Source organism: Mirounga angustirostris, unplaced genomic scaffold (genome assembly GCF_029215605.1).
Source record: "Mirounga angustirostris isolate CCGP_5_RB_7025 unplaced genomic scaffold, mMirAng1.0.hap1 SCAF_5, whole genome shotgun sequence".
In the NCBI taxonomy this organism is placed as follows: domain Eukaryota; kingdom Metazoa; phylum Chordata; class Mammalia; order Carnivora; family Phocidae; genus Mirounga; species Mirounga angustirostris.
Window position 1 is genome coordinate 141,391,017 of NW_026991713.1, and position 19,921 is coordinate 141,410,937.

At 56.9% G+C, this 19,921-nt stretch overlaps 1 protein-coding gene across 5 annotated transcripts in view; it reads right to left on the bottom strand.

Annotated features, from left to right (window-relative positions):
- Positions 1-19,204, bottom strand: part of ABCA3 (ATP binding cassette subfamily A member 3) — a 41,514-nt gene extending 22,310 nt beyond the window's left edge. For 2 of the 5 annotated variants that reach the window (XM_064592359.1, XM_064592358.1), the window contains exons 1-9: positions 18,996-19,204; positions 10,497-10,740; positions 9,659-9,756; positions 9,282-9,546; positions 8,338-8,465; positions 7,504-7,669; positions 5,539-5,798; positions 3,957-4,073; positions 3,605-3,725 (exon numbers count right to left, since the gene is read on the bottom strand). In XM_064592359.1, the coding sequence (XP_064448429.1) occupies positions 3,605-3,725; positions 3,957-4,073; positions 5,539-5,798; positions 7,504-7,669; positions 8,338-8,465; positions 9,282-9,546; positions 9,659-9,712 (1,111 nt within the window). In that variant the 5' untranslated portion in view covers positions 9,713-9,756; positions 10,497-10,740; positions 18,996-19,204. Of the gene's footprint in view, positions 1-3,604; positions 3,726-3,956; positions 4,074-5,538; positions 5,799-7,503; positions 7,670-8,337; positions 8,466-9,281; positions 9,547-9,658; positions 9,757-10,496; positions 10,741-11,658; positions 11,868-13,156; positions 18,970-18,995 lie in introns of those variants that run through there. The other 3 variants (XM_064592361.1, XM_064592360.1, XM_054507453.2) reach the window with 3 other exon arrangements.
- Positions 19,205-19,921: the final 717 nt, after the last annotated feature.

Genomic DNA, 19,921 nt, shown 5'->3' on the forward strand with positions numbered 1-19,921 from the left:
AGGGATTACGGCTGTTCTGCGGTCACCCTGTCATACTATGCTGTTGGGGACGAAGCCCCTGAAGAGAACCAGCTTCACACAGGCTGGCAGCTGGACAAGGGAGGGTACGTGGACAGCCTTCTCAGATACTTGCAGCTCTTCTTCCTAGATACAGAGTCACTCAAGTACCACTCCATAGCTGCTCGTCTCAAAGGTCGGCTGCCATGTGGACCCAGACTGACCGATGAGCCTCTCACGCTCGGTTATGTGAGAATCTGCTGGTCTGCCTTGCACTTTGGAGGGGTTATTCCTCAGGCATGATTTTGTAATGTGATGCGTCGGTCGTGCGGAACGTACTGTTTGTTGAGCTACGCAGATCTTCCAAGTGTGGACATGTTTTATTGTACAACATACAGAAAAATCACATTGGCTGATTAACAATCGCCAGTCTCCTAAGAGGCTAAGTGCTGGGACACCATCAAGCTCTGGGTGTCAGCTTCAAGTTCGTAAAATCCTATTTTTCACTTGAAAGCTGTCAGATGCTGTCAGTTGTTCTCCTTAAAAGACACTGCAAATTTGAGAAAAATGCCTGCCAAACACCCAGGTGACCTGAGTAATTATAGTCCGGGGGTGGTTCTTTTAAGCAAAAATGGTGTTCCAGGAAGGAAGGAAGAAAGGAAGGAAGGAAGGAAGGAAGGAAGGAAGGAAGGAAGGAAGGAAGGAAGGAAGGAAGGGGCTCATTTAGCTGACAACTCAGGTGCCACCCACAAGCTTTTCCTCAAGACAATCATCACCCTTGAGTATGCAACAAGCACTTTATGCAAACATCCCATTTCATCCCACGGAATGTTTAAAAAGTATACTTAAGAGTCAACGTTTAATAAAATTAATAAATTTTGCTGCTCATCAAGGAGACTTCTGAGTGAAATCAACACTTCTCGTTTGTCGTTTGCTTGCTGGAGCATGCGCAGGGATGACGCCCAGTGCAGCTTGGGGCCTGTCCTGACTGGCACTCAGAGCCCACGGTTTTACCTTCCTTTGCTTCTTTGCCTGTCAGCGCACACATCAACATGGTAGAAAAGGCAAACGACATCTGGGTAGTCTCATAAAAATAGTTCTGACTTTGTGAATCCCCCTAAGAAACTCGTAAGTCCGCAGGAGTCTGTGGACTGCACTTTGAAAACCTCCGACCTGGCTGAGGCAAGAGTGTTAGAAGGCGGTGTGGCCAGCCTAGAGCAAAGAGGCTGGGCAGGGCCTTGCAGCCTCAGCAAAACCTTTGGCTTTCCCTCTGAGTGAGGCCGACGGTCACAGGAAGGATTGAGTGGAAGAGTGCCAGGCTCTGGAGGCTCACACTACTGGCCATGTCCAGAGCTGAAGGGTGGCCAGGGCAGAAGCAGGAAGACAGCTCAAGGCCACCACGGGAACCTGGCTAATGGGTGGGGCAGTGGAGGTGGCGGGGACGGGGATTCGAGCTGCCCTTCTGCTCGGATGTGGTGCAGAACTTGAGAGAGAGAAGGATGTCAGGGATGATTCCCAAGGTGTTTTGGTGAGTGGCAGGAAGAACAGGGTACTCCCAGCAGAGACAGGGAATGGGCTTCTGAGGACAAGGTCAAGAGGTGGTGATGGACATGCTCGGGTGGAGATGCACGCTGAGCATCTCAGGGAAGTTGTGTGTGAGTCTGAATGTCAGGAGAGAAGCCTCAGCTGGTGCTCAAAATCTGGGGATGAGCCACATGTCCAGAGTCCTCCGAGGGGAGGCGTGCGATAGGAAACACGGGACTTCAGGATCAGGGAGTCGTGGACGTAGGAGCACGTGAAGAAGTGCTTCCTTCTAAAAAAAAAAGGGGGGGGGATGTTTTCCCACAAAAATGGATGAGGAAACAAGAGTAAGTGGATGTGTACAAGAATCAGCTGAATATTCGAAAGAGAGAAATAGGGTAGGAGAAATAAAGTCTTGGTAGATTCTAGAACATTCTGGAACATTCACAGTCAAACAGACAACCAGGGAACTGGAAGACAACCGTGAGGAAGTCACACAGACTCAGCACAAAGATTTCCGTAAGTATGGAAAAGAAGCTGAGAGACATGAAGGAGGAACACCGCCTCACGCCCACCAGGATGGTTACTACCCAAACCAGAACATGAGGAGCGCGGGTGAGGATGTGGAGCCCCAAGAGCTCTGGGCAGAAATGGAAAGTGGTGGCGTCACTGTGGGAAACAGCCTGGCAGCTCCTCAAATGATAGGCACAGAACCAGCGCATGGCCCGGCAATTCCATTTCTGGGTACAAGGATGTGCTTGCACGCTTGAGTTCACAGCAGCACGACTCATGGGCGCTGAAATGTGAAAGCAGCCCGTGTGTGCGTGGACGGGTGGGTGGATGAGCAGAATGTGCCCCATCCGCACAGCAGAATATCACACAACCTCACAACACCCACCAGGACGGGGATGAACCCCAAGGGCAGTGGGCTCAGCGAGAGAAGCCAGCCACAAAGGGACGCGCACTGTGTGATTCCACTCATGTGGGCTACTTAGCGTGGCCACAGCCCCAGAGACAGACAGTGGACGGTGGGTTCCAGGGACAGGGAGAGATGGCCAGTCAGTGCATAGCGGGGCAGAGCTTCAGTGTGGGAAGACGGAAGAGTTCTGGGGTGGGGGTGGGGACGGTCACACCACCGTGTGCACGGGCTTGCTGACACTTGACTGTGCTCAGGAATGGCGACGGTGGCCAAGTGTCAGGTGTACTCTGCCACAACGAAAAAAGAAGACACAGGACAAAACGAGAGGCCCCAGCAGAGGTCTAGCGGAAGACAGTGCCGCCGATCGTGGAACGCAAAACCTGGTGAACGTGAGAGCAAAATCATGTGAGATTGAAAGAAGACACGAGTCCTCAGACCATAGCGCTGGTAAAAAGAAAAACCACACCTCTGCTGGGGGCAGCGCGCACCTGTGGCCACAGTGTCCAAGCCCGGCGGGGACACGCCCGCTCACGGGACACACCCGCTGCGGGGGACAAGCCCCCCCCCCGCGAGACACGCCCATAGACGGGGACAAGCCCACCCCCTCTCAGGGACACACCCACCACGGGGGACACACCCGCCCGCTGGACACACCCGCCGCGGGGACACGCCCACTCGAAGAGACACACCCGCCCACGGGACACGCCCACCCACGGGGACACGCCTGCCGTGGAGACATGTCCACCCGCAGAGACACGCCCGCTCGCAGACACGCCCACCCACGGGGACACACCCGCCCGCAGGGACATGCCACCTCGGGGACATGTCCACCAGCAGAGACACGCCCACTCGCATAGACATGCCCACCCACGGGACACGCCCACTCACAGGGATACGCCCACACACGGGGACACTCCGCCCACAGGGACATGCCCACCGCGGGGACATGTCCACCAGCAGAGACACGCCCACCCACAGGGACACGCCCACCCTCGGGCAGCCTTCCCTGAGGCTCCAACATTATACAAGTGGGAGGACCCCGAGGACCAAGTGCAGAGCACAGCCCCTTCCGGCCTGTGGGCTGCTTTGACGCCCAGAAGGGACCTGCCAGGTTTCCTGAGCCGGGGTCGCTGGGGTGCCCACGGTCCTGGGGGCGGGCCGGCTCACCTTTGCTGAAGAAGGTGCTGACCATGAAGCTGAAGGAGACGGATGAGGTGGCGAAGCACAGCAGGAAGACCAGGACCAGCGAGGGGTCGCTGTGAGTGAGCACAGCCACGTCCTTCTTCACCTGCGAGGGCATCCCGGTGGTCACATGGGCAGGGCAGGCCGCGGCGGGGGAGGTGGGGACAAAACCAGGAAGACCTTAAACGTTCTGGCCTCAAACGAAGCTGGTGAGGGTGGGAGAGGGGCCGACTAGCCCCAAAGCCCTGGGCCGCAGCTGGGGTTGCCCCGGGGTGCTGCGGGGCCTCTGGCTCTCCAGTCCCCTCCACCGGCATGCTCTCCACCAGGCCACATTCACCTTGACGCAGAACAGCAGGGTCACACAGGAGACCGCCACGAGGAGGAAGAAGAAGAAGAGGAGGAACCAGGCGCTCCAGTGCAGCCAGCTGCTGAGCCCCATCATGCGCATGTACTCCTGGGGAGAGAGCCCCACACATGCACTCTGACGCACCTGCTGCCTTGGCCCAGAGCCTGTGCATCCGTGCGGATGCGCGGTGTCGCCCACGGGCCAAGAGGGGACAGCAGTGGGACGCCCAGGACACACGCTCAGCACGCGCCAGGCAAAAGACGTGGTTCACCTGTGCCCTCCTCCCCTGCCCTCCTCCTCCATCTCCCTGGTCTTAGGTGCTGCCCCCCTGGGATGCCCTGCCTGCTTCCGGAGGGATCAGCCCACCTTGCCCCTCACCCAGCGTGCCCCTGCCCTCCACTTAGATTCAACAATCATTCAACATTCCGCCATGTTGGTTTTATCTATGAATCTGTGGGCATAAACGTTTGCTTCTGAGCCATTTCACATCTGCTGCCAACCCCTTCCACATCACACCATTGCACCGCCGTCCCATCCCACACCCACGCAGACAGCACCCCATCCCCTCTCCTGGCCCCCAGCATCCACATCACACCATTGCACTGCCGTCCCATCCCACACCCACGCAGGCAGCACCCCATCCCCTCTCCCGGCCCCCAGCATCCACATCACACCATTGCACCGCCGTCCCATCCCACACCCACGCAGACAGCACCCGTCCCCTCTCCCAACCCCCAGTGTCCACATCACACCATTGCACCGCCGTCCCATCCCACACCCACGCAGGCAGCACCCCATCCCCTCTCCCGGCCCCCAGCATCCACATCACACCATTGCACCGCTGTCCCATCCCACACCCACGCAGACAGCACCCCGTCCCCTCTCGTGGCCCCCTGCTTACAAGCCCCCCGATCACAGATGTGGCACCTATGAGAATATGCTAAGTGTCACAGCTGCTGCCGAAGGAAGAACTTCAAATAAAGTCTGGGTAATTTCGACAGCGTCACCGGCATGAGTTTATGGGTGACGCTATCGTGCAGCTGTACTTGATTAAGGCAAGGACACCTTCCATACTCCTTACCCCCGTTCCCACTGCACCTAGTGGTGCAGACCTACAGCTGTGCCTGACCCGTGCAGAGTGAACGGGCCTTCTGCCCGGCCACGAACCAAAATGTTTGGTCCCCCTGGGGTGGCTCTGTTCAGCAGGATTTGGATGTGAGTAGGTATATAATTTAGAGTTTTCTAGTGGCCACAGCAAAAAAGTTAACAGGAACCCGTGAAATTAGTTTAACGCTGTGTTCTGCTTGACCTAGCACATCCAAACCATGGTCTTTTCAACATGTCAGGCTTCAGCGCACTGCACACAACATGTGGTGCTTTATCAGGGTTTTAAGACCTGGATGCACCGGGCTTGATTTCACAGAAGCCCTGGGATTGCCGGCGCCACGGTGGGCGTTCCACCCCACGTCCGGCTGCTCGTATGGCTCAGCGCCCCGCTCGCTGCCTCCCCCCGGCGCATGGCGCCTGCACTCAACCCGCCGAGACAGTTGGAAGCCACACAGAGCACGGCTACCTTCAGCTTCCTCTCCTTCTCCTGCACGACGGCCCGGATGATGGTGAGCGAGGTGTAGGTGAAGCTCAGCATGAGCAGCAGGGGGAGCTGGTACTGGATGGCAACCAGGAAGGGGTCCGAAATAAAAGGGGGGTAAGGGAACCTCTTCGCGATCACGGTGAGCTTCTCAAACAGCTGACGCGTGGAGGCGTTGGCGTGGTACTGCATGATGGCCCTGTCCACCGCATGCTGCACGGCCAGGAAGCCTTCACGGATGTACCCTGAGTGCGGAGCAGTGGGAAAAGCCACATCACGGGTGCTGCTCGCTCACTCAGCCGCGTGCCCTGAGCCATACTGGGGTCTCCCTGGTGGACAGGGCCACGGAGCGACGCCACCTAACGCCCCTACGGGGGCCCCATCCTCATCTCCGACACACGACCCCTTCCCGCACCCCCAAGACCAGCCAGGCGGCACTGGTCTGACCCTCTCTTCCACCCCCCTTGTCCACTTTGGAGGACCCCGCTGATTACATCGGGCCCCCCAGGATAATCGACAGTAATCCTGCTATCTTGAGGCCCGCTGAGTAGCAGCCTTACTTCCTTCCACCCGAGCTAGCGCCTTCAAGAGAGGCAGGCGTCACAGTCCAAAGGCCACTGCTCAGACCTTCGAGTGCTTTGTGCTCTCTCTGCTGGCCCTCTCTGACCGTCCGCCACATGCTCTGTCATAAAAGTCTGCCAGTGAGGCAGGAGGAGTGACAGACCAGGGGTGAGGGATTCCAGTGAAGAGCCTGGCCTGTGTGTTAGCCACTGTGGCGTGGCTGCTCCCAGCCCTGAGGAGTCCCCCTCTCGTCAACCACTCCCCCTGCTGAAAGGTCTGTGACCAGAAACAAAGCCACGGCAAACACCTTCAGCATGTGGATCTTCTCCTTCCTTCTGACTCTTCCAGGGGCTGAACTCCCTTTGGGGACCCCGTGGGTCTGAGTGTGGACATGGGGCTGGGGGAGCACGCCGAGCTTGTGCTGTGTGCCTGGCCTGCGTCCCTGCCGTGGCTTGAGGGCCTTCGTGTGCTCGCACCTGGCGTGGACTATCGAGTCCTCAACATAAAAAGACTGGACCCTTGTCATCCGCTGGAATGCTTTCCCCAGGCTCCTGCTTGCTTTTCCTTCTTGGGCAAATTTTGAATTTATACCTAGTGAAATCTGCTTCCAAACTTAGGAAAGTGTACCCAAAAACAGGAGGACAGTCTCTCCTGCTGCTGGCCCCAGGCACCAGCCACAGTCTCTAAACACTGGCCGCCGCCTCCCTTCCTCCTGCCTGCCTGCCTGGCCGCCTGGCACTTCGTTTCGGGACATTCCTGGTTTTTTCCACCAAAACCTGGACACGCTCTGTCTCCTGCAGATGGTGGAACCCTGTGTTCTCCGCAACCCAGGACCCATGGACTGGGCTACTCCCTGCTCACCCCCAGCTCTGTTCCAGGAGGGCAGCCGTGCTTCGGGGGAGACGCACATGCTGTGTGGCCTGTGTGTGCCTGCCCAGGCCACACGGGACAGACCAACGCGCACACTGAGGGGGCACAACCAGCCAAGAGCTGGCTTCGGCAGGCGCCCCGCTCGCACAGTCAGACCCCGGACAATTGCTCCAGGACCACAGAGCTCCCGAAGCCCACACAACCATGCACAGCAAAGGCCACGGAGGGAAAGGAAGCATGAGGCCAAGCCCACAGACGCAACACCAATAGCAGCCTCTTTAAGACTGAGACACAGAAGTTTCCTTCAGGAGCACTCGTCCTCGGGGAAGTGGGGACAGTGCCTCTAAGGATGTGGCAGTCTTAACCCATCAGAGCCAGCTTTCCCGGACGCTTCCTTCCCTCTACGCGGCAGAAGACCGAACAGCCCTAAAGGAGTATTTCTGCAGAGGGACGCGAAGTGGGGCCCCCGTGACCGTCCCGTCAGCAGCCCCGGGAGGGATTGTGGCTGTGGCTTCTCACCAGGTTCTCCGCCGTCAGGGGACGCAGGCTCCCTTGGTCCTGGGTTTGGGAAAAGTGGGAAGAGCGAAGTGGTGTGCCATCCCTCTGTCTCTTTCAGGAAAAAGGAGCCTGTTTGGGTCCACATGTAGTTTCTTCGTGTGTAGCTGAACCGTAAGTGGTATTTCACCTACGGGAACAAAGAGAAAAGCACCCACTCTGAGGGATCCAGACAGAGAAGCAAACATCGTGTCCAACGAGAGAGTTTAGGGGTTCATTACCGTGAACTCCACACCCCCCCAACCCCCCCCCAACATCCACAGGGTCCTGGAGCATCATGGTGAGTAGCCCTGCCCTGGGTGGGGAAGGGAGCCCTGAGATGCGCTCCTGGGGTGTTCTTGCCAGCCCCGTCTTGCCAGCCACCTCCAGGAACTCTGCACCCAAGGCGCCCTGATCATCAGTGGAGGGTCCCCAAAATAACGCTAGAGGAACTGGATCATTTCCTGGTCTTGATGCCACCAGACAGGAAGACTTCCTCGTGTTTTAAATAACTGAAATTCTAGTGCTGGTGTCCGGAAGTCCCACGTGTCTGCTCCTTTCCCCCCTGCCCACTTGACGGCGCACAGGGGACACGTGGGAGGACTAAGGGGTCTGCAGTGGGCCACCGGCTGCCTTCTTCAGGCTTTCCCAGCCGTGCTGGCCCGACGGGCTAGAGCGGGACCAGGGCACCCTTGGCGGGGACCCAGCCGTGCTCCCCGGCCCGGTGGTGAAGCCAGGTGTGGCCCAGCGGGTGGGCAGAGAGCCTTCACAGGCTGGGCTGGTTGAGGAGGGGGAGGGGCTGTGGGGCGGGGTCCTCACCGCCAGAGGCAGGGGCTCCCCGCTGTGGTTGAAGGTGTGCTCAAACACCAGGGCGGCCAGCACGTTCGAGGAGCGGTTGTTGTACCTGATGTAGTCCTCAAAGTCTTTCTCCGAGGGAAAGCCGCGAGCTGTGGGAGAGCCGCGAGTTGCCCGAGTGCCCGTTCTACTGGGAAATTGGGCTGCTTCAGGTCATTTTCAGGAAAAGACTGCAAATGTCCAGGTTTCTCTAGGGCTTTGTATCCCTGTCCTCAGAGTCCAGGAGGCTTTCGTGGGGGGCAGAGAGACTGGCTGCCGTGGGGACCAGCGGCACCCTACCATCAGGGCGGCCAGGTTTCTGGGGAGAGCTGGAGGCGGCCTCCCTGCACGGGGTGGCCTCTGTCTCTGGCCATGTGGGGTGTCGTGATGGGAGTGGACACTAATGTCATGTGTCACACGGTTTCTCTGTCACCAGACCCCACACCACGTAAAGGGCTTCCCGTCATCGCTCCGTGAGGGCCAAGAACCTCCCCCGAAGCATTTGCCACAGGGCATTCAATAGGCCACAGGTGGTATACACCAAAGAGGAGGCAGGAAAAGCAGTAACACTTTTATCCTGGAAGCAAAGAGTGAGGCAAGGAGACAGGTGCATGTACTGGGCGTGTCCCTCAACGGGCTTCCCGATGCCTTTTTCGAGAACCGTCCCCCCAAAACCACAACCCAGGAAAGGTGCTGGCAGGGCGCACTCACGGCACACCTTGCCCGTGGAATTCCAGAGCTGTCCCCACCATGAACCGTTGGGAGTGATTCCAGAGCCCGTGCTGCTCCAGGGGTCACCCATGTGGTCCCCATTTTATAACGAGTGACCCGCCAACGAAGGCAGATGCTGAGTCTGGCCACTGGCTGGGGCGGCTCACCTGGGTTCGTCCCCCATAGCTGGACGGGAGGGGACCCAGAGGACACCTCACCTCTCATGTTGATGACCAGCGTCCTCCGTGCCATCTCCGTGATGGTCTTCACGGCGTCACTCTGGGACGGGATGTAGGCAAGCTCCCAGGTGTCGCCTGGAGGCGGGAAGCTGAAGAACAGGGGCAGCTCTCGGATGGACTGGCCGGGGTAAATGGTGGCATTGGGAACATTTTCTGACTGGATCTTCAAGCGGAGCCATATCAGGATCCCAGAGAACAGCAAGGGCAGGAAGAGCTCCAGGACGGTCACCAGGACTTTGCGCTTCTGCAAGAGAAAGGGAAGGAGCCAGCTGGGGGAGCGCGAGGCCGGCAGGGGTCACGGGGCCCTCCCTCGGTTTGCCCCTCCTGGGGCCCGGTGCACGGGGGCACGCGCCTACCTGCACAGTGTAGTTCTTCCAGAGCAGGAGCACCAGCTGCCTGAGCACGGCCATCTTCAGGCTGACGGAAGGCTGGGTGTACGGTGGCCGCGGTGCACCTGGGGGCCCCAGGGCGGGAGACCCCCCTCAGACACAAGCCCTCCTCCCGCGTCCCCGCGTCCTGTCTGCCACCAGAGAAAGACACCAGCTCTGCTCCGTCCACTCACGGAGAAAGCGTGCTGCGAGGCAGTGGCCGGTCTCCTGCCGAGACGCACCCTCAGTGACAGGCTCTATGGCCACGTGCTGCTGGAGGGGCTCTCATCCTGCGGGAGATGCCATATAGGTGTCCCCTGTGGTTCGGATGAATGTGCTACCTCTCTGCGCATCCCCCCGCCCCCCTCTCCCGCCGACTGGCCACCCCGGCCACAGCCACGGTCACAGAACCGGTGAAAGCACACTCAGCTGGCCCAGAGCTGCGGGGCGGGGAGGAGAGGCCTGGGAGGGGGCCCTTGCCAGCCTGGCTGACCAGGGGACAGGACGTGGTAGGCAGACCTGTGGGTGGAACGATGGCCCTCAGGACCAGTTTTTCCTGCTTTAACCATGAGCACTGGTATGCGGCCTCCACGTGACAGTGGTCATTTTCCTCCAGAGAAAATCTGCCCCATGTCACGTAGGAGTATTATGTTTAAACCTGGCACATATGGCCGCGCAGGGCTGTAGAGAGGCTGTCCTATGGGAGACCCAGCAGAAACGAGAGCCGGGATTTCTAAAGGTCTCCCCTCACCTGGGGAAATGCATTTCCCCAGACTTCTAGTGTGAGTGGCAGAGACACGGAGCCCAACACTCATGAGACACTCACCTGCCGCAGAAGGAGGTGGTCTGAAGGAGCTCAGGAAGACCCCACGACGCCCAGGACACGGCACCCCCGCGTTGTGGAAGCTGCGGGCATGAAGGCCGGGGGCGGACGGAGCTGCACCCACCCAGGGTGGGCACGTGGGCGGCGGAGGTGGAGGGCCCCCCTTGCCCCCCAGAGCACCTGGTTCCCGTCCACACGGTGGTGAGGGCGCAGGGGGAGTGGAGGTAGGCCCCTGGTGCTCACGGTCCTGCAAGTGGGGAGAAGCCTGTGTGACGTACGCAGGAAGTTCTGAGCTCAGTGAACTGGCTCCACATGCAGGTGGGCGGATGCAGCTGCACACCACCCGCCAGGCGGGTTGAGAGAGCGCAAGCCCTAGACAAACGTCCCTTAGTGAATGCCCAGAGGACCCGCCTTGAGAGCTCCTAGGTGTTTTCTCACAAAGGCCAACTATACATTTGGCCCCAATCAGTTGAAAGTCATTTCCACTGAAGCTCTTTTTAAAATTAAACTCTTGCTTTTTTTGGAAACGATGTGGCTGTCCATATCTGTCGGATGATAGTTACTCAAAATTCACGCGTTTAAGGGTCCTCAGTGAATACTCGTAGAGAACACAACTGCAAGAAGTTATTTACAAATCAACCTAAGATATGCTTTTAATTAACCATGTGGTTAAAATGTGAAGAGATTAAAGCTAAAGTAGCATGAAGTGCTATTAAGTGTCACCTTAATAAATGATCCAAATTCTTTCAAAATTAACAAGGTGGAAAAAGTGTCATAAAATCAGCTGTAGGCAGTTAATAAAAGAATATAAATAATAAAAGAATAAAAAATAATCAGACCCACGAGGGCCTGTGGTTTATCAAAGGTTTCTAGAAGTGCTTTAGGTCAGACGGGGGATGGCAGTGCCTCTAGCAGGACCCGCCATCCCCACGACGTGACCTGGCCTGACCGGGGTGAACCTTCTTCCTCTCCCCAGAGGGGAATATAAAAAGGTCATGGTTCAAAGAAGTCTTCTGGTCAGACTTCTGGAGAAGTCTGGCTAGGAAAGGACACATCCCCGTGCTTACTCCTGTCTCTCCGGCCTGAGGAGAGCGGGGGACAGAAAGACAGATCGACCACGTTCCCACAGTCCCTACAAGGCCAAGAGCAGCACCCGTGCACTGACCTGGGTCCTGGGAGAGGCTCCTGGCCACGGTCTCCCTCCGGGGCTACGGCAGGACTGGCCGGGAGGAGGCGGCTCTGTGACCAGGGCTCTGGGGTGGGGCCTGTGGGCCTCTCGAGTGCAGCGGGGTGACGGACGCCTCACGGGACATCAGGAGGGGCCCAGGACTTGCTGGCATGACTCTACTGGGACCTCTGGGCAAAAGGAGGGCACTAGAGCATAATTTGGAAAATAACCAAAAAGCACCTCTCACCAAGTTAGAAAGTGAAGAGACCAAAACAGATTGCAAGCGTGTCACTTAAAACAGAGCAGATCCAATAACAAAGAAATATGGATGCAGGGAAACAGAGACTGCAGGGGTGGGTCTTTGTTCCCTCCTGATATGTGGAAATAGAAGGAGCTTTCACGTTAGACACGCTCACCCAGGCCTTGCTTCTGCCATCACCACCTCTTACAGACGAAGAAAGGAGGAGGAAGGACCCAGCCCTGATCACACAGCAAGAAAGCCGTGAGCCAAGACTACAAAAAGTAGTAAAATCTTTATAAAATTGTATGCATTGCTCCCACAACGCACCCTTGGAAATCAAACAGAGAAACTATCCCCTGAGCCCCACCACCTTCATGGGTATCTACTGGTCTCCCTCCAGCACCTGGCCGGCTGCCTTGTGCGTGCCAGGCCGCATCCCAAGTTCTACCGAATGCCTTACTTGTATCTGTTCTGTTTGAGCAGAAAGGAATTTAAAGGAGATTCCCAGAATTACAAAATCTGGACAACTTTCTGGTTATGAAAGCAAATGTACACGAGGAAAGGAAGTTAAATGTTCCTCAAAACACTTGACACTGAGGCACAGAGTCCCCAGAAGAGGTTGTGCAGAGCCAGCCCCACGCCTTCTACTCTAAGGTAAACACTCAGGTGGGGGCCACTTGCGAAGCCGCCTCTGCCCCACATGAGTGGCTGAGAACTTCCCCTCCAGGGCTCACTTCACTCCTCCAGGGACAGAGCCAGGAAGGGAAGGGAGAGCTTCCTCCCCCCCCCCCCCAAAAGGCTTGTTTGCTCACTGTTAAAATATTAAACGTTACACAAAGTGTTGAGTGTTTCGGTGTTTGCTTTTTAGGTGAGCGATTGAACTGGTCCAGAGTGAGTGTGTCCTGTGTCCTGTGGCCTGCTGGTTTCGGGGAGCTCTTGTGATGACACACAGGATTCCTCCACCAAGGGCTTTTCCAGTAACTTTCGTGAGTACAAGAATTATGGATTGTGCCAGTTACAAGCCCCTGTGGCCGCTCGGGTGCATGTTCAGAGCCCAGACATCTCAGCTTCCTCATCTGTGGTTTTCTTCATTACGGGCTTGAATCTGTCATCCACTGTCCATGTGCCCATGCAAAATAGGTTATTTCAGCATACATGGAACACAGCGGCGTTAATGCTTCTAGAGAGGTCACTCCCGAGGAAGCCTGAAGGCCAGCAAGCTAAGTGGACAGGGCCCTGGGGCCAGGCACTCACCCTGTTGTGTCACGAGTTCCCGTCACATCCCGAGCTCAGTGCATCTCCTTCCAGGGAAGCCTGAGTCTGCCCAGGCCTGGAGGACGGCATGGTGAGAAGGAGGGGTCTCCACGAAGCTGGGCCTCCGCACATCACACAGAGAGCAGACAAGCACAGCTTTACCCTCTTTCCACGGGTGTGGAATAGAGACAGAGCCTTACTGGTGGCGCTGGCCAGGACTCGGCACTTTTCCTGAGGACCAAGGCTGGTGAGGACCCAGCTCAGCTAGGAGAGCATTTCCTTATCGACATGGGGAGTCCACTACAGTGAGTGGTAGTAAAGGTCTATGTGTGTCCATTCCAAATAGGTACTTAATGCTTGTGGGTAGAATCTGCGGTCTTCTATGATACATAAGACAAAAAAGCATTGATTCCTCCCACAAACATCTGCCCAGTGCTTGCTGTGCAAGGGGTGCTGAGGGTGTGGAAATGGAAATCATAACATTCCCATCCCAAGATGCTCACAGTCCACGAACATGTCTGTGTACTGTAATTGCTGGAGTCCAGCCAAAGGAGGCATCATGAGATTCTGGAGAGGACTGAACTCATGTGTGTGTGTGTGTGTGTGTGTGTGTGTGCCTGATGCGAGGGAAGCTCTGAGAAGGCTCCTGGGAGTGAGGGACACCGGAGACCGGTGTCGAGTGTCCTCATAGCTGGGGGGTGGGGGGGAGGGGAAGAGCGTGTGTGGGGAGCAGCCCGTGGTTCTGAGTACCTGGGCGGGGAGCAGTGGGAATGAGCCAGAAAGGGAAGCTGACCAAGGCCTCGGATGCTGTGCCAAGGCAGTGTGCTGGGCAGGGGGCATCCACATGGGCAGTAATGCTGATCTCCAGGTGTTTTGTCTGATTGTTTACCCAGCACATGATCTCATCTTTCGGGGTGTGTGTGTTTTTTTGGGGGGGGTGCACAGTAAACATGTGAAAATGTCTATTTCAGTGGATTCTGCAGATGCAAAGTCTAAATAGCAGTCAACGCTGTAAAGCATAGGAGGAAAGCGGCAGGTGCATTTAAAGGGTGGTCCCCGCCAGCCAAGCCTACCACCAGCCTCCAGGCAGGGTGCGAGACACCATCTGCTGGACGAAAGGAATGGTGAGAAACTGCACTCACAGGTATTTTTCTTTAAAAATGAAGGGGAGGGGGGGCGCCTGGGTGGCTCAGTCGTTAAGCGTCTGCCTTCGGCTCAGGTCATGATCCCAGGGTCCTGGGATTGAGTCCCACATCGGGCTCCCTGCTCTGCGGGAAGCCTGCTTCTCCCTCTCCCACTCCCCCTGCTTGTGTTCCTGCTCTCGCTATGTCTCTCTCTCTCAAAAAAATAAATAAAATCTTTTAAAAATAAATAATAAAATAAAATAAAATAAAAATGAGGGGGAAATTGGGGTGCCTGCGTGGCTCAGTCGTTCAGCGTCTGCCTTCGGCTCAGGTCATGATCCCAGGGTCCTGGGATCAAGCCCCACATTGGGCTCCCTGCTCAGCGGGGAGCCTGCTTCTCCCTCTCCCACTCCCCCTGCTTGTGTTCCCTCTCTCGCTGTGTCTCTCTGTCAAATAAATAAATAAAATCTTAAAAAAATAAATAAAAGTGAGGGGGAAATTGGCTTTACTGATATTCAGTAGGGAAGGACCCTGGCACGCCTGCTGGCCTGTGTGTTGGCAGCCACGTACCCTGACGGGGATGGCGGCTTCTGAGATATGGCAGGGATGGCGGCCCTCGCTCGCTGGTTTAGTTTAAGCCTCGCACACGTGCCGGACTTCATGTGATTCAAGGTATGACGTTCAGGTGCAATTAAAACACACACAATCATGGCTGAAGCGTTACGATACTTTGTAAGGATTTGGGAAGTGACCGTGAATACCCTTGGTGACAGGAAGGGTCACCAGTCATCTCAGGACTTAGAACTTAAGGAGGAAATACATATTTTCTCTCAAGAAAAGTTCCAAATCTGGAGGTCTTTTTCTTTTTTCTCCATGACAACGGACCGCCGTGTGTCAGCTACCTCATTTCTCTTAAGCCGACATACTCAAATCTGTCCCTTCAAGGAAAAGGTGACAATGAGTGAGAGTTGTGGTTTTTCAAAACAATCCGGGCTAGGAATGGAGCATTTATGAAAAGGGATGTGTGGAGCCCAGGGGCAGTGCCATCTACATGCACACGCACATGCTAAGAGTAACCGGAGCTAGACGCTCCACCTGCCCCAGCAGCCCCTGAATGCTTACCCCGCCCCCGCCCCCACCCCGCAACACAGCAAGAGCCCTCGCGGGATTGGTGAGTGGGAAAGAAAGGCAAGTCCTGGGCTCCCAGCACAGTCTACGTGGCTTCACGAGGTTCATGGCATTTACCGGCGACACACCAGAACCAGGAACCAAAATAAACAGAACCTAGAACCAAACCTTCGGATGAGGACTTAGGGTTCACCAAGACTTTATAAATGGGATGCAGACTTGCTCACATGGCTTTCTTTGAAAAACAGCATATGGGATGGGGCGTCTGGCTGGTGTAGTCGGTGGACCGTGTGACTCGTGATCTTGGGGTCGTGAGTTTGAGCCCCATGATGGGCATGCCGACTACTTAAAAAAATTAAAACATCCACGTTTTTATGATTGATCTAGTAGCACTAATACGCTCAACAAATTTGACCATGTTCACTTTGCCTCTCATCCCTTTAAAAGGTCTATATTGGTGTGTATTTCTGTGTCCATGATATTTAGGATGGTAGTATGTGGCATTATTTTATAAATAAATGAAATCCACGGGGGTGCAAACTCAAATTCTTTTACATATAGCAGCACACAAGAAAAAGCGGATGACGTATTTACACAAGTGGCCCTTGCGTGGATGAGGCAGGAACAAATCCACGAGGCTCGGTCATTGTCCAGGAGCCCCAGGAGGCTGGGTTCAAGGCTGTGGTCACGTGCATCAGAGGCCCAGGCAGAGACCTGGTTTGCTGGCCTCGCACTCAACACCACCATCCACCCAGTCCAGGGTTGGGGCAGCGGTCTCCTTGAGATCCTAAGGCTCTGAGTTCACAAAGAAGCTCCTGGCAGGGGTTGGTGGGGTGTATTTTTAAGACAGGCGAAGGGAAGGTCTTTTAAGACAGCCCAAGGGAAGCTATGAGGAGAGAGTTCCACAAAATCGGTCTGCCTCCTGCTTTGCTCACCCCTTCTGGAGCCTCAGTCCCACTGCTGTCCTGCTAGCCGTTCCGCCCCTCTGGGTGTAGGAAATGAGGTAATGAGGCGATTGAGGATCCCCGGGGACAGGTAACCATGGGTCTTCCACAGCAAGCTCATTACTCAGCTCCTGCAAAGGTACCTGTCTGCCTGGTGACTCCAAATCTCTGGGCCATTCAGGGGGATGGGGACTGACATGCTCTACACTTTCCCAAGAGGGTCCGGGCCTCCTGGGGTTTTGTCTTCTTGGAATATCATCTCCCAGTCCAGTCCCAGCCCCACTGTGAAGCAGCCACGGACAACCCTGGCCCAGGGGGTCTTCATCCTGGCTGCACAATGGCATCTTCTAGGGGTGCTTTAACTCAGAAACTGACATCAGAGGTCCACCCCTGAAGATTCTGGGCTCTGGCCTGGGCAGGGGACCCATCCCAGGGTGATTCTACCATGCAGCCAGGGTTGAGACCTTCTGCTCTTGCTGAAAGCCACCCCTCCACCTCTGGACACCCGCAACAACTTTTCCGATGTGTCAAGTGGTACTTGTCTCATTCTGTCTGATGTCACAGTTACTTGTGAATAAATCATTCTCTTTAGCTCCATCCTAAGGTCCCCAAGAGCAGGGACCACATCCAATTAATCTTTCCATCATGCACAGAGCTTTGCCCATCCTTTCCCCCTGACTTCTAGAATGTTTTCTTTCCCCTTCACCAACTCAAGAGCAGACGAATCTACTGTCGTCTTGGGAGGCAGGGTTGGAGAAGAGTCAGTCAAGTGGGGAGTCTTCCCGGGCCTTCCCCGTCGAGACTAAGTGAAAACAGGTTCCTACGAGACCGGCACACACACCGTGTAAGGCTAGTGTCTTTGAAAAAGCCACCTGAGGGCGCCTGGGTGGCTCAGTTGGTTAAGTGACTGCCTTCAGCTCAGGTCATGATCCCAGGGTCCTGGGATCGAGTCCTGCATCAGGCTCCCTGCTCTGCGGGGAGCCTGCTTCTCCCTCTCCCACTTCCCCTGCTTGTGTTCCCTCTCTCACTGTGTCTCTCTCTGTCAAATAAATAAATAAAATCTTTAAAAAAAAAAAAAAAAGCCACCTGAGCTGATCTCTCCTATTCTAAACGGCTGTGTCGTCAGCATGATGGGAGATCACCAGAGAGGGAAGGATGTCATCTTGTTTGTCAGATATGATGACCAAGTGGTCAATTAAAAAACAAAACAAGGGCGCCGGGGTGGCTCAGTTGTTAAGCGTCTGCCTTCGGCTCAGGTCATGATCCCAGGGTCCTGGGATCAAGCCCCGCATCGGGCTCCCTGCTCCGCGGGAAGCCTGCTTCTCCCTCTCCCACCCGCCCTGCTTGTGTTCCCTCTCTCACTGTGTCTCTCTCTGTCAAATAAATAAAATCTTTTAAAAAACAAAACAAAACAAAACTGCAAGGACTTAAAAAGAAGAGTGAGGGGATTCCCAGGGCGTCCAATTTTTTCCTATGTTCCCTTTTTCTTATGTTCCCTTGATGCAAACTTTCTAGAGGAAAAGAGCCTTGATCTTTTCAAGTTTACACAAGGCAGCACCCAACTGTTCAGAATCAAATGACACAGTTGCTCAGGAGGAAAAAAAAACAGCCTGACTCACTTGCACCCTGCCCAGGTCCCCACTCTGTCACGGGGTGTCAGCCACCCATTCAATAAGCGTTTCTCCATCCCCTGTTCTGTGTCAGGGTCTGGCCCTGTGCTGGGAACCCAAGCCCTGACCAGGCCCAGGCCCGGCAGTAAGTGGGCTCACAGTGCAGGAGGCAAAGGGGTCAACAAACAGAAATACCGGATAAGGCAATGGGCTTTCATTAGGCCACATCCAAGGAAGTGAGGAGGGGGCCCTGGATTGCACACCAAATGTGCACCAAGTACACGTCCGTCCTAAACCCTTGTGCAGAAGACAGGACCTGCCCTCATGAAGCTACAGTGTAGTGTGTGAACGCCAACACTGGCGTAAACGCAAATTCGTACCATGGACTCACTGACCACGGACCCCAGAGGTTACTGAGGGCTGTTGCAGGCCTCTCCACCTAGACCAGGCATGCACGCCTTTCTGCCCGCCGCACAGCTCCCACCATGAGCACTGGACCCCTGCCCCTCCCCCCCATTCTTTCTCCCGGGAATGAAGGGCTGGGCGCAGGCCAAACTCCGGGGTGGGGAAGCACTCCCACCCACCCGGGGAATCTCGGCACGAAGGATGAGCCAGCAGCATCCCGGCGGCCCTGCTCCGCGCTCCCGGCCTGGGGGCTGCAAGGCTCTGGCGAGCGGCTGCCCCGAGCGCCTGCCTGCCGGACGAACGCCAAACGGTCCACCCTCCCGGCTCTGTACAAAGGGTGCCGCGGCGCGTCCAGCTCCGGGGTTCGCGGAGGAAGCCGCCCGCGGGGAGAGGGACACGCCCAGAAGCTCGGCCGAAGGGGAAGCCTGAGTCAGGGCTGCCTGGCGCTGCGGCCCCGCGAGGTGCACCTGCCGGGCGGGGCGGCGCGCGGGCGCGGAGGTGGGGGGTCCGGGGCGTGCAGGCCAAGCGCGGTGCGGCCGAGGGGGCAGGCCGGCCGGGCGGAGGGCGGCCCGGAGCCGCGAGCCCTGGGAGCAAGTGAGCGCGCGCGGCGGGTCCCGGCGGCACTCACCGACCCTCGGCGCCAGGGCGGCGGCGGCCGGCACGCTGCCCTCTTGCGGGGTCCCCTGCCTCGGGCCCGGCTGCGCTCGGCCTTGCGGCGGCGGCGACAGCGACGGCCGGTGCTGACAGCGGCTGGGACGCCCGGCGGGGAGGGGGCGCCTGCAACCAGCGGCAGGCGCTGACCGGGCGGCTCGGGCTCCTGCAGGGGGCGCGCCGGCCGGCTCGCGCGTGCGCAATGGGGCAGCCCTGCGGGTGCCCGGCCAGCCCGACGCCCCGCCCCGCCCGCGCCTGCGCAGTGCCGGCCGGAGGCGGGGTGGGGTGTGGTGGCGTCCACCTGCACTTGGGAGCGGCTGGAGCAGTCGCCTTCCGAGCCTCGACCTTCGCTGGCGGTCCAGCCATTCCCCCCAGCACTGTCCTTCTTCGGGCGCGGGTCCCTGTGTCGCAGAGGGAGGGCGACTGGCCCCCTTGGGACTGGTGCAGACTCCCGGGGGGCGGGGGAGCCAGGGGGTGCTGGATGGAGGGTGAGGAACTCTCTAGAAAACGGCTAGGTGGTTTGGAAAGCCCAGCATCCTGCGATGTGTCCAGGGTCATGAGGCAGAGTTGAGAAAGGCGGGGAGGCCTGGAGGTCATAAGGCCAGGTTGGGGTCACCTTAGCTGGAAGGTCGTGGCTTAGGGTTGTTAAAATCAGAAACAGAGACGAGCCTGGCGGGGGCCTGAGCAGAGAGAGCCAGTTTAGTCCTGGGGGCAGAGCTTAGTGTCGCCCCTTTTTGGCAGGGCGAACTTGACCCGGGTCATTTCTTGCTTGTGCCTCTGGAATTGATAAGCAAAACGTGAACCATTTGCCAAGGTTGATGGGAGGCGAGCCCTGAAAAGTGCCATATTGTCACCAGGCGCTGGCAAGAACAGTCTGCTGCCCTGCAGTGTGAGCAGCTTTAA